This window comes from Myxocyprinus asiaticus, chromosome 37 (genome assembly GCF_019703515.2).
Source record: "Myxocyprinus asiaticus isolate MX2 ecotype Aquarium Trade chromosome 37, UBuf_Myxa_2, whole genome shotgun sequence".
In the NCBI taxonomy this organism is placed as follows: Eukaryota; Metazoa; Chordata; class Actinopteri; order Cypriniformes; family Catostomidae; genus Myxocyprinus; species Myxocyprinus asiaticus.
This window is the reverse complement of record NC_059380.1, coordinates 4,214,682-4,229,225: the sequence shown is the minus strand read 5'-3', so window position 1 is coordinate 4,229,225 and position 14,544 is coordinate 4,214,682. Positions and strand designations below refer to the sequence as shown.

Sequence of the window (14,544 nt, the reverse complement as noted above, 5' to 3'; positions counted from 1 at the left end):
ACCGAGTTCACTGTGGGGAGGAACAATGTCAAGTGGGAGCCACTGGTGGACCCCCCGGAAGGTGCTGATGCCACCACTGCACATCAAATTGGGCCTTATGAAACAATTTGTCAGAGCTCTAGATAAGGAGTCGGCAGCCTTCAAGTACCTTCAAGACTTCTTCCCTAAGCTGTCTGAGGCAAAGGTCAAAGCCGGTGTCTTCGTCAGACCACAGATAAAGAAGGATTTTGGATTCATATGTTGTTTTTTTCTGACTTCATGTGAATGAAAAGACACAAATTCACCCGTTTTCTCATTGGAAATAGGTACATTTCAAAATATCACTGTCCTGGTCACAAAAGCAAAGTTTGTGGGCAATAATAGCCATTTTCTATACTTTTGAGGCATAAGCAATTAGGAAATAACACTTACTACCCAGGAACAAAAATTGTGTTGCATAGTGTTATCATTGTCCCATGTCTGCCAAACATGTTGAGTGGTCCAAACACCATCTGCAGCCTGAAACTGAACTTTTGGTTGGATTTTAGGGGTGAATGCACTTGGCTGCATAGGAAATCTAAAGAATGCTCTCTTAACCCCTATTTAGTGAATGACTTTACTAAACTGGGATTGGTCGGTTTAAATTATGCATTACGCATAGTGAAGCCAAAACACATTGTCCGCACAGAAGGACGCGGGGTCGCACTGAGATAAAATAAATGTAGATGAATTAAAGCATGGCACACCGAATAACACAACTGAAACTAACTAGCAAAATATAAAACATGGAACTCACCTTTGTCTATTCCTATGACTACGTTCCTTTATAAGCCATATGATCACTCTATAGGGAGTCTTTATTCTATGAGCCGATCTGAGAATCACCACATAAATCATGCAGACTGCAGTCTTACTTGAAGCGCTCTGGGGTGAGAAAGTTGAGCAGGTGAAAAAGCTCTTCTAGATTGTTCTGCAAAGGGGTTCCAGTTAGGAGCAGCTTATAGTAGATTTTGTAGCCATTCAGAATTCTGAAAAACTTTAACAAGGTAAAGACAATATTGATATTCCAAGTATAAATTAAAGTCTATTACACAATTATTACAGAGTGCACACAGTCATATGATTTCACAATTATACTTAGAAATTGAATGAGATGCCAATGTTTTTTCTGCAAAGTAAAGCCTTCCTTTAATTCTGTACCTTTGATTGATTATTTTTTAGTCGGTGGGCCTCGTCCACAACCAGACAGGCCCAGGAAATCGAGCCAAGGATGGCCTGATCAATGGTGATCAGTTCATATGATGTCAGCAGGACATGAAACTTGATCGGACTGTCCTTCTGAGGGAAAAATAAACAAATAAAGACATATTCACACTGAATCCAAATTTCTTGCCATAAAAACATGCTAAAAAATATTTTACGACCTAAATATAGTACTGCGAAAATCTGGAGACTAAGCTGACTTTTTAAAATGTGTGGATGTAAATAATGAATTCAGGTAATGGTAGGGCTGTCACAATTATGACATTTGGCTGATGATTAATTGTCAAACAAATAATAGCGATTATTACAATTAATTGTCTGTTTTAGGGCTATGGCGATTAATTGTCATATACAGTAAATTGTCGTATTTCTTAAGGTGCATGTGTGCTTCATATATTCATATTTAACTTCAAATACATAAATAAAATAATAAAGTAGGGATATATGACTTCCTTTAAAAACCTATGAATCATATGACAAGTTATGTTTTAAATATACAAATATTTCTAAATACTTAAAATTGGGGGTGAAATATCTTTTTAAAGCTGGCTTGTATTTTTTATTCCAACATGAGTTTTACTGTAAAGTGTGTAAGTTCTGTACCACTAGAGTCACCAAACAAAATTGCAATCATAATAACTGTTTTCAAACAGATTTCCCGGGCCTCTCAATTACATTGGGACAAGAAAAAGTATGTTAAAATCAAAACACTTACACACATCCGCTTTAAACCAGTCCACAACATTCTCTCACCTTTATGCGGAAAACTTTGCGACCTGTTTTGACACCGCTGTCCTCGAAGGTTAATTCATTCTCGCGTATGACGGCCCTGCTGTCTTTGTCTCCTGTGTAAGTGACCACATAGAATTCCGGAGCCCACATTTCAAACTCTCGCTCCCAGTTGATGATGGTGGAGAGTGGTGCACTGACCAGAAACGGCCCTTTGGAGTGACCCTGAAATAAGAACAACTAACTGTTACACACGTTCTCTTTCAAGTACATTTGATAGACAGTTCAAGTGGTGCCCAGACCTCTTTGTAGAGTGAGTACAAGAACACTATAGTCTGCACAGTCTTGCCAAGCCCCATTTCATCAGCCAGGATTGTGTCGGTTCCTTGAGTCCATGAGAAGCGCAACCAGTTCAAGCCTTCCAGTTGGTAAGGGTGCAAAGTTCCCCCTGTGTCATCGATGTACCAGGGCTGCTGTTCAAACTTGATGGTGGGCTGCGACCAACGACATAAAAACAGTACTAATCTTATCAACAAAATTATTGATGAAAATGCTCGATGACAAAGAATGTTTCGATTTTGTCAACAAAGATGAAAAAGATGCTAAAGATGAAAATCAAACACTATTAATGATAAAACATACTCTTGACAAAAATATGATGAGAAAAAAATGTTGCAAGATATTAACAATGCACTAACAGTTTTTTTTTATAAAACAATATTTAAAAATGTATTTATTATATATATATATATATACGTATATATATATACAGTACTGTGCAAAAGTTTTAGGCACTTGTGAAAAAACTTTCAAAGTGAGGATTTCTTAAATAAATAATCACAAATAGTTTTCATTAATCAATTAAGATCATACAAAGTCCAGTAAACAGAAAAAGAGATAAATCAATATTTGGCTTCAAAACAGCACCAATTCTCCTACTTACACCTGGACACAGTTTTCCTTGGTTGTTGGCAGATAGGATGTTCTAGGCTTCTTGGAGAATTCACCACAGCTCTTTTATTTATTTAGGCTGTCTCAATTACTTCTGTCTCTTCATGTAATCCCAGACTGACCCGATGTTCAGTGGGGGGCTCTGTGGGGGCCATGACATCTGTTGCAGGGCTCCCTGTTCTTCTATTCTAATCTTTTCTATTTGAAAAAGTAATGTTTGGGAGTCTAACATTTATATTTCCTATTGATGCACTAAATCTGAAGATATAAATAACCATCTTATTAGGCACAAACATCATGTGTGCCTAAGACTTTTGCACAGTACTAATATATATATATATATATATATATATATACATAGATCAGCCACAACATTAAGACCACCTGTCTAATATTGTGTAGATCCCCCTTGTGCCACCAAAACCGCGCCAACCCGCATCTCAGAATAGCATTCTGACATGATATTGTTCTCATCAGGTTTACAGAAATACTCAAACCAGCCCATCTGATGGTTGATGTAAACATAAACTGAAGCTCCTGACCCGTATCTGCATGATTTTATGCACTGCACTGCTACCACATGATTGGCTGATTAGATAATCGCATGGATGATTGTTGGTGCCAGATGGGCTGGTTTGAGTATTTCTGTAACTGCTGATCTCCTGGGATTTTCACACACAACAGTCTCTAGAATTTACTCAGAATGGTGCCAGATATTATAATATTATAACTTACATCCGCACAAAGAAGTCAATGAACAGGTGAACTTGAATTAAGTAACGCGCAAGTCAGAATGTGTAACTTGCGCTGTGAATACGCCGTTTACTTAGAAATGCACGACACATACTAAACGTGAGGAATTCACAGCAGAGTAACTTAGCTAATACTGCTGTTATTTCAGGAGGTTAGGTTTTCAGGACAGTTTTGTCATGTTGTTTAATCTTACTTATTTTTTAATATTTTTGATTCATGTTTAGATAATCGTAATTAGTTTGTACATTTTTCAAAATATTTGAATATCTGGTTAAAGTTTGGTCTGTTACAGTTTGATACATGTTTTTGTCATTTTGCACATTATTGTCAACTAAAATGTTGTTTTTGTCGAATACAATTCTATGCCATTTTCATTAGTAAAATGTACAAAAATTCATGAATATGACATGAGAAAATATTTACTATATTTAAAGGACATTTTCGTCAAAAGACAAAAATTTAACAAAAAAAAAATAGGAAAACTGTGAAAATTAACACTGTGTATAAAGAGAAGAGAGTGACATAAGAACACATACAAATGTGCTGTAAATATATGAAGCAAAAGCGATCTAACTCACATCCACAACTGGAGTGTCTGGAGGAGGTTCCCTCCTCTTTACTTCCTCTTTGAGTCTCTTTTCCTTTCTGAACAGCAGGGGGTGATGGTTCTCACCGAGGACCTGCTCCCTGGTAGACACAGAGTAAGTCAACGTGGAGTTTGTGTGTGTGTGTGTGTGTGTGTGTGTGTGTGTGTGTGTGTGTTTATGACTAAATCAACATGATACATTAATGCAATAGCTCACCTGTGTTCCCAGTAGGCTTGTTTAAAGCTGTCATAATCAGGGATGTTAAAGTTATCAGTCTCCCAGGTGCACTGATCATACGGCAAATCTCTCCACTTAATCAGGAAGTGTACATCTCCATCCTTGTCAAAACTTCAACAAACACAATCAGAGTCAGTATAAGGGGAGACTTTGCAACACTAAATATATATTCCTACAGCTGTAGGAAATTAAGTCCAGTATTTCAATTAAAAGAGCCAATCCCCTTTTTGATAAGAGGAATCAGCACATTAGCTGGACCAGTCTGAAAAATACAGTTTTTAGTGTGATTTGAGGCAAAGAAGCAACATTTATGATGATATTGTTGTTACACATATTTAAAATGAAACATTGAAACTCTATTAACTCATTCACACCAGTTTCGAAATATCGTATTGTAATGATTTGTTTTATTATTATTATTCTGATTCCAGATTAACTTTTTTAAATGTTTGAATTAGAGCTTACGAAATGAATGTGGTAAGCATGTGATTAATTTAAAACTTTTAACATGTTTATTTTTCTTAATCGTGATTAACACATTTACAGATTTGACATTTTATTCAGCTACGTATGAGTTCTGAACTTGCAATAGGGATGAAACTTTTTCGATGCATCCGGGGTTATTACAGTGATGCACACACCACAAACACGAACAAGAATGATTACGTATGAATGATCAAGTGTTGGAGAAAGGACCTCTTATCCGTATTTTTTGTACAAAACAAACCTAGATGGGACCTGTGAAAAGCTGCATTCACATGACTTGCTGGAGTGAAGCATCAGCGTCTCCCAGGCACCGTGTTGCGTTTCCATCTAACTGGACAATTTGGATAAAGTATCATTTGCCTGCGTAGTGCCAATGCTAAAAGCAAAACAAGATGTTCTCTGCAAGCGCTTTTCATGTGGAGTATAAAATAGCGCAAATCATGTAAATGCGACTCCACAATTTTAGTAGCAAAGTGGATAGCCATGATTATTATTGAGGAGGATGAGAGTTTAACCCTAAAATGCCGTATGTATCAAATATGATACACAACGTTTGACAGCTCCTATCTCACTCTCTGTTGAAGCTCAATTGCCAAAGAACGTATGGTAGTACGTTTCATATGTTTATGGCATCATCTACTCGTTATTTGTGAAAAAGTGGTTTCAATGTTTATATCGATCTATTTAAAATGGCAGCGGACTTCCGCAAAAAATTACTCTTATGTTGGGATAAATGACAGCTTATTTTAAGTAAAAGGGACTAATGATTATATTGTTACTGATATTTTAAAATGAGTATTTGCTGAATATAAGCAACTTATGCTTGGTTAAAATGTTGTATATTATTTTATTGTAAAAGCATGTTGAAATCACATGTATCAAAAATGATATAAGATACAACAGGCTTTTGAGGTATATCTCTACATCACCACTACATTCCATTCATGCCCACTATAAAAAATAAATAAATAAAAATAAAATAAATCAGAGAGCTTTGAAAATTCTGACATATACTTTTTATAAGATATTTTTAAAGTGTGAACTAATATTTCTGTGTATTTTCATTTATGCAGTCTGCTCTGTCATTATAAAGATCTCATTATTTTACATTATAAGCTATTATGATGTTATTTTACCATAAGTTCCTGAGACCCAGCGAAAAAAAGTTTTACAATTTCCCTTTTTTAAATGTCAATATAGTGTTTGGTGCATAAAATACATATTATATAGATTGTTTATTGGAAAAAATAATATTCATATTGTATTTGATGTGCTGAATTGAACTGCGATACATTTCAATCCAAGGAGAGGAAGTTGTCATGGCCAAACTCTCAAACATTTGTTATCTCAGAAAAGCCCAGGGAGTCCTCTGATAATACCCCAAGATTTACCACTGTAGCATGTATGGGCTAAGAGAAACTTCAGTAACAAATGTCCTATACAAAAATGAATTGCTGGGCCTCAGAAGGATAATGACCTTTAAGGCCTAATATATCAAATATGATACATTCAAACCAAACATGTGCAATTGTTGTTGTTACAGGGTTAAGATAATTAATGCCCATTGCAATGAATACTTAACCAAGTTTTTTCCAATTAGTCAACCTCTCACTTAGACTTTGTAAAACGTTTAATGTTATATGGTGCTATTATAGTGCATTTCTGTTTTTATATTGAGGAATACTTTGGAAAATGTCAATAAAACAGTATTGTTACATATTGTTTTCTCTTTTTTTAAAGAAGAAACTAATGCATTTTGACAGGAAAAGAAGTATACTGTATATAGAGTCAAATTTAAGCACTTTCGAAATCAGCGATCAATCGCAATTAACTATTAAAAACCATGTGATTAATCGTAATTAAATATTTTAGTCGACTGACAGCATTAGTTTGAATGCATATACCCCAACTTTTTTCAGAGAATATTAAATATTTGGCATCGATCGGAATGGTTTAGTTGCCCCAAAATGTTTGTAGATATTTTATTGTTTTTGTGAATTTTAGGCAACATCCACAATAATCCATTTTAAGTTTTCTAACGGCATTGTTTTCCAAAGTATGCAGTAATGGAGAGTGTTTTCAAAAGGCTCCATTTTGGCTGGAGGAGAACGCTGCTGAAGTTTGGATCAGAGGCGTAAACACAGCAAAATCAATGCATTTTCAAACAAAAAATAATTAGTGTGGACGTGGCTTTAGTCACATAGATGCATCCGATTTGGTGCGCACAGAGCTTTGCAGTAGTCTAGTCACTATGCGCACATATGCGTTCAAAATAAGTAAACTTTCTACAACAGAGCATTAACAGCGGTAACCGCAGCCCACACTACCTGTGGTTGAGAATGCGATGAATGATCATCCACTCTGGCTTGATGCCATAACGATAGAATCGCTCCTCCATGGCTGCGTAATGAGGATCTTTGCTCCTCCTCTTCTCGCTGTTAAGCTCCTCCTCCCCAGAACCGTAGTCGTACGGGGGCGGTTCGTCCATATCATTCTTACGCTGGTAGTTACGGTACATTACCGTGTGGTACAGTTCCAACTGCATCAAGGTAAAGATCACCAAAAAATTATTTGAAAAGGCACTAAAAAAAACAGGAATGAGCCAAAAGAGAACTAATGGCTAAATTAATGTTGGCCCTGGTGTGGTAATAGGGAAATCCCACCTGTAGTTCGCTGACCCAGGAGCAGTGCCAATAGGACAGGCCAGCCCATTTTACAAACAGCTGCCTCTCTGGACGACCCTTGAGTGGGGTTTTGGCCAGAACGCCTACCTTCTCTCCATCCTGTCCAGGGAGAACATCAAGTGGCAAGGGGGGATCTCCCCAAGCCCAGTGTAGAATCTTCTGGACTTTCCCTTTAAGTGGTGGGCACTGGGGCAAAACATGGATTTATTTACAAGTTCATTGTTAATTATGATTCCATTAAATTACATCATAGATTGTTCAGGTTCTATCTGCGTTTTACGTTAACATGAAATCAAAATTGACCCAATACACTTTCCTAATACACATTCCAGGTCTTTAGGTGCATGATTCATATAATCAAGTCCCTACATTAGTTTTCTAGTTTAATATACTTTTCAGTCGGAAATACAGAGAAATTAGTTGTGAATGTCATTACATGTTGACTTAATGTTTTCACACCTAAGCCTAAACTGGTCTTCTTTCACACTTAAATGCGAATTACGGTACATTTTACGATGCCGTTTTAGTCACACATATATATATAAAAAAAAAAAAATGATTTCTGGAATAAAAATAGTAACATTACGAGAATAAAGTCATGATTATTTTATAATAATTTCATAATTGGCCTTTTACTAAAATACAGTCATAAAGATGAGAGTTAAGTAATCTGAAATAGTACCCAGTGCTTCACTTTGCTGTTCTCCACATCCAGCTTATTAAATTACATTATTAAGTCTTTATTCTCATAATTTCACAACTTTAATCTCGTAATGTTACAATTTTATTCTCGTAAAATTACGACTTTCCTCTCAAAACATTACTACTTTAGGCTACGTCCACACTAATCCGGATAAATTCAAAAAGCATTTTCATTTTTGAAACGCTCTCCGTCCACATTGTCGTTTTCCAAAAGTTGCTCGTCCACTGAAACGTGGTAAAAGACGCTGGCTACCACCCCTGGAGTTCGCTAGTTCGAATCCCAGGGCGTGCTGAGTGACTCCAGCCAGGTCTCCTAAGCAACCACATTGGCCTGGTTGCTAGGGAGAGTAGAGTCACATGGGGTAACCTCCTCGTGGTCGCTATAATGTGGGTTGTTCTTGGTGGGGCGCGTGGTGAGTTGAGTGTGGATGCCGCGTTGGGTGGCGTCAAGCCTCCACACGCACTATGTCTCCATGGCGATGCGCTCAACAAGCCACGTGATAAGATGTGCGGGTTGACGGTCTCAGACACGGAGGCAACTGAGATTCATCCTACGCGTCAACGGGGACTTAAAAAGCACATTGGGAATTGGGCATTCCAAATTGGGTGAAAAAGGGGAAAAAATCCCCATGTTTTTATTTTAACATGGCACTAAAATGCCATCGTACCTTTACAAAACTTGAATTCAATTTTTTCTAGTTTTGGGAAATTGGTGTTACTCCCATTGCTAAACTATTGGCAAAAAAACAATGCTAAAAATACGTTATCAACAGCAATTCGTGTTCAGATTGGGCTCACATCGACCAGGAACTGAGCTGTGGTTCACATGAACCCTTTTGAAATGTTCTCCAGTGCAGTTCGATGGTGCACACCTGAGGACGGAGAATAGCTTTCAAACTACTCAAATGATCCAAATGTTATGATCAACTAAAGTGTGAAATCGACACCTAGTATGAAAGCATTCTAACTGAGCTGAGCTATGCACAAGTCTCTCACCATGCATCGTGGACACAGCCACTCTCCGTTGGGGATCTCAGGCAGTGGTGGGTTGAGGCAGTGGATGTGGTAAGAGGAAGGACAGGTGTCACAGCACAACAGCTCTCCTCCATCCTTACACACTCTGCAGAACTCCATGTGGTCATCTTCCTCCTCCCCAATGACCTCATCTTCTTCCTCATCATCATCTTTGGCCTCCCACTGAATGCCTTCTTTTTCCTGAGAGATGAGGAAATAGCCCATACTGAAATTGTATACATGGCAACGCATGTAAATACATATATAATATGTATGTCACAAACATGTACATATATGCAACATACATTTCTATGAATACGTATATTAGACTGTATACATGAAGAACCATGTTCTTCGCTTCATGTTTGCACATGCACTTTAGAATAGAAGTCACCAACAAATAGTGGCCATTTCATGTCCCAGCGGTTGAGTTTCATCAAAACGAACAGACTTCAAATGGTTTTCTTTTTGTTCAAAGGTCTTATTAAAACTGAATTGGAAACTTTCGACCATGCCTTCATCCTTTATTTTTGCTACTTTTTAAATGTATAGATTTGACTGTTTTAGCCTTGTCCCAGACCTAGACTTTTGATATTAAACTATGAAAATCCATTATAAAAATACTTATAATAACTTAAAATTATTACATGTTGAAAACTACGATAATCTGAACAAAAAGTAAAATAAATATAAATCATTTCAGAATTGTGTGAAAATTATTTTGTATCAATTTTTTAAAAATTACGACTGTCCCACAGATTAAATATAACTTGTGAGCAGAATATTTTTATTGGGCGTCATTTCAAATCAAATTGCCAAATTTGGCAAAAAGTGTGAAAATCTTATCTAATTATGTGTATTTAGGAAACGTATAATTTTAGCAATAAAATTTGTTTTAGCAAGACAAATGAGTCAGCCATTTCAAAAACGTAAAAAAATGCCATTTTCATCACCGTCATTTCCACCACAGAATTCTATTAAACACAATACAGAATTTGAGATGTGCTGGAAATTACACTGTGAATTCTCCTGATTTTCAGAAAAACAATGACCAAAATACATTTGATTTTTTTTAGACATCCACAGTGCTAAAAGTGTCCGAAGTTGTAACACCTTTAGTTCATGGTTAAGCTTCAAAGATACTCAAATGTGAGTTTGCGTTTCTTTGCATGTACAGTATATGTGTGTTATGCCAGATGGGATTTCCTCACACAGTGGGGGCAGCTCCATTTGCCTTCGGGGGCTTTCTCCAGTTCTGGATCCAGGCATACCAGGTGATATGCTCTGGGACAGGTGTCACACAGAATGATCTCTCCTCCCTGCTGGCAAACCTCACAGTAGTCTTGATGGTCTGTCTCGTAACCATCTCCATCCTCTCCTACATTAAAAGTAAGGTCGACATTGTGTAAAGAACATTTGTGTAAAGGTATTGTGCATCAGTGCCAATTCCAAAATGTCAAAACTTCAATTCATACAACAATACATATTTATAACAGTTCATAAATACATGTATTATATTCTTATATGTTTTCAAGACATGCACCAGTCAAAAGTTTGTGCACACTTAACTGAATTTGTTTCTCATGTTTTTACTTAAATGCTCAAAATTAGTTTTATAGACAAATATAATCTGTGCCAACATATACATTTCTTTACACAACTAAAATTGTACTTATTTTTCACATTTTAGTTTTGAAAAAAGAGAAAAAGTTCACTCACAATGTCCATCGAAAATGTGCCAAAGTGCTCAGTGAAAAAAACGTTTTTTTTAATTATTATTATCTTCATCAGTGTCCAAGTTCAAGCTGCACACCTGCTCCCATTTATAGCTCAGAGCAGGCCCAAACTGTTTACTGTAACACTTCTAAGAGAAGTTTCCTTAATACTGAGCAACTATCATAGATCTCTGTTGTACTTTTATAAAAGTAAGTATGGCACCTCATGAGGTTGGTTGAGTGAATTTGCAAAGCAGTGATCTAGACAAAGAGTGGCTACTTTAAAGAAGCTAAAATGTACGTTTTATTTTGTTTAATGTGTCGTGACTGTGTCCTGGCCATCCGACATAGAAACACTGACTCAACCAATGGCGTGAGTTTGGGGCGGGACTACCTGTTTGTTCGCTCAATGGCAAACGGGGGCAGTATTCGGGAAACCTGTTTGAAAACAAACTTAATTTTGGCCATTTTATTTGGTGGCGCTAGTGGTGCAGAAATTGCACACCTCAGCTTGAACATTTTGAGTCACTGCATAATAAATCATTTGTGTTATTTCATAGGTGAAAACTTATGCATATGGAAAATAGTGAAAATAAAGAATGAGCAGGTGTGCCCAAACTTCTACTGGTAATGTAAAAACAAGAGAATTAACGAATTTAGACATAAAACTCATTAGTACAACAAAATGAGCAAATAATTAAAACAAACTACTTTTTCTTTTTTTTCGTCCTCGGCAGGCCGTCTTCTTTTTGGGTGCCGCTGATGTGTCTGAGCGTACAGAGGCACTGTGAATGCTGATGTCATCAAAGTCTGAGAAGTCATCCAGGAAATCCTCCTCACTCTTGGACATAAGGCACAAAATCCATGAAAACAATCCATAACGTAATCAGCTCATACAAAAATGCAGCAGTTTATGTAAAAGACACTGCCTCTGATCAGAAGCTACCAAACTTGAAAAGGGTCTAACACAGAAAAATGTTCCGGCTTCAGAAAGAACCTCACAGATCTGGGTGGAACCAAAATTATAGCACACTATTACGGTGCCTATGAAAAGTATTCACCCCCCTTGGATGTTTTTATATTTAATTTTTTTTTTAAATACAATTCTTCAGTATTCTCCTTTTCTCAAGTCAACAGCTATGGGGAATCTTTTCCATGTGATAAAGGTTAAGCCCTACAAAGATTTCCATGCAAAGACATTCTCACCGAAGAGCCTTTTTTCCTTTTCCCACCCTGGCCTGCTTTCGATTTGGACTTCTTCGGTTTCCCTTTCTTTTTTGAATCCTTCACAGTCTTACTCTTTTTTTTAGCACCGGGCCCTGCAATGCAGTCCAGATGAGATAAACAAGTGAGATTTTGAGGACAATAGTCCATTCTTTATAACTTATATGGGTTGTTGGTTCATAACGTGTCCATGCACTTTTTTCCACATCAACATCAAGATTTCAGGTTAAAATTTACATGAATGTACAGTATATGGGAAAGTGTGAATGTTATAACTGTTTACAATTTCTTTGAAGAATTTCACTATTTTTAAAAACGTTTGCCTTCACTAGTTCATTTTGAATGGCCTGTGGTGTGAAAAATTAACTTTTAAATGTACAAATATTCCATGTAGTCCCTAATTCAATAAGAGGTCATAATAGCTGCATGCACAACAATACTTATAAAATAAAACTTAAAATAGTTTTACATGGAATATAGCATGTCACCTCCTCAAAAGTATTTCACATCAACTACCCATTTCTCAAATTCATATAGTCCTGGAACGCATTAAGGTAAATGGATTTGGCATGCTTTCCATAACCGAGGGGTTTGAGCACAGGACTGGGCTTGAGCTCTGAGATCCCCCCCCATGGACTATCTGACTAAAGCAGGAAATAGAAAGACAATTTTGAAATAATATTTGGGCATTACAAAATTATAAAGGTGGAGATGGGGAGGTGGAGGGATGCCGAAAGAATCGTCAAAATTGCGAGGGAAGCAGCCGCTTATATATCCATGGGATATGATTGGCAGGCATCGATGAACAAGCTTCTCCCTAACTTACATTTGGAACTTCATATAGAATACAACAAAATCTAATGTTTGCAAAAATGCATTTTTGTTGACCTGACACACACATATGAACACTTAGGTTGCACTAAAGCAATTGGGATCATCTAGCATGTGCGAAGCCAGGCACAAACGCAACACCTGAACCAATCATTAATCACGCTACATGTGTAAACCATGTAAAACCCTCTAACTGCTTTAGAAATCAAACCCTAGATACAAATCCCAATTTTATGTCAGCTACAAAAAGCACAACTTTACCCTTTCCATCTTTGGTTTTGGCTTTTTTGATTGGCCCAGATGATGAGATCTGTTGGATACTTCTAATGCCGATAGGCGGAGCCACATTGACCGTCTCCACGGCAGCAGCCACAGCTGCCGCCACCGCGGTTGCAGAGGTGCCTTTGAAAGGGTTGTTCGCACTGAACTCTCTCCATTTCGCCCCAAGAACCGTCATCATTTTTGACATGGGGATCTTGGGGTTCTTCTTGGCAATAAGAGGCCTGACCAGAACATAAAATGGAAAAGAGAAAACTACACAGTAAGTTAGTGTTGGCTGTAAATGGTTGCAACATAGCAGCTTGGTCCATTAATAAAAAATACACACTTGCAGGTGTGAGAATGTGGCCCATCCAATCGGAAATAGAGCGCAACAGTGCCTGCCCACTTGTTCAGCCATCTTGGTTCCGGAAGAGTTTTTCCCATTCATTTTTTCTAAAGGGATTTTATAAAATCCTTCATATAAGAGTTCTAAGCCATGAACCAAACCAACCAGCTCTGAGGTGAATAACAACATTAAAAATTTTGACTTGAAGCATAAAGCTATTACTTCCGGAGCCTGACTGTTGCGTTCTATTAGAGTCTGAAGTATCTGTTTTAAAAAAAGAGTCAAATATGAATCAAATATTATGGTGTTTAGGGATAAGATGCAATGTTATATCCAACATTGACTGCAGAAACTGGCATGGTGCAAGGTCTGACAGTACATCTTGTTTCGATGCCTGTTATTATAAAACCTCTCAACATAATGTCATCACTTCATATAAGCATTTGCGAAATGGAACGTTTTAAAATAGAACAAGACAACTTGACAGCAGGGCATTAAAATGTCTATAAATAAGGGAAACCGTGGAGTCCTACCTAAGAAATTGGCTGAAGGCTTTGTAGTTGGTGATAGTTTTATAGTCGTCCTCTGAGAAGGCATACTGCACGTCCTCCAGACCCCACTCATGCATGAGCTGACTCGATGACTTTGGTTCCTGGTGCCATAAGAGAAACAGTAATTGAGTTATGTAAGGGACAATGTATAGTCGGCCGGTTGTTATCACAAAATAAACCCTGACAGGGTGACCAGGACCACGACGTGAAGCAGAGAGGTCTTGTATCATC

At 37.2% G+C, this 14,544-nt stretch overlaps 1 protein-coding gene across 2 annotated transcripts in view; it reads right to left on the bottom strand.

Moving 5' to 3' along the window:
- Nucleotides 1–14,544, bottom strand: part of LOC127427563 (chromodomain-helicase-DNA-binding protein 5-like) — a 66,139-nt gene that overhangs the window by 29,191 nt on the left and 22,404 nt on the right. For both annotated transcript variants that reach the window (XM_051675195.1, XM_051675197.1), the window contains exons 4-17: nt 14,296–14,414; nt 13,417–13,658; nt 12,307–12,419; nt 11,812–11,941; nt 10,597–10,763; nt 9,368–9,586; nt 7,649–7,855; nt 7,313–7,524; nt 4,479–4,610; nt 4,254–4,362; nt 2,274–2,465; nt 1,996–2,196; nt 1,180–1,317; nt 894–1,015 (exon numbers count right to left, since the gene is read on the bottom strand). In XM_051675195.1, coding sequence (XP_051531155.1) covers nt 894–1,015; nt 1,180–1,317; nt 1,996–2,196; nt 2,274–2,465; nt 4,254–4,362; nt 4,479–4,610; nt 7,313–7,524; nt 7,649–7,855; nt 9,368–9,586; nt 10,597–10,763; nt 11,812–11,941; nt 12,307–12,419; nt 13,417–13,658; nt 14,296–14,414 — 2,303 coding nt within the window. The remainder of the gene's footprint in view (nt 1–893; nt 1,016–1,179; nt 1,318–1,995; nt 2,197–2,273; nt 2,466–4,253; nt 4,363–4,478; nt 4,611–7,312; nt 7,525–7,648; nt 7,856–9,367; nt 9,587–10,596; nt 10,764–11,811; nt 11,942–12,306; nt 12,420–13,416; nt 13,659–14,295; nt 14,415–14,544) is intronic.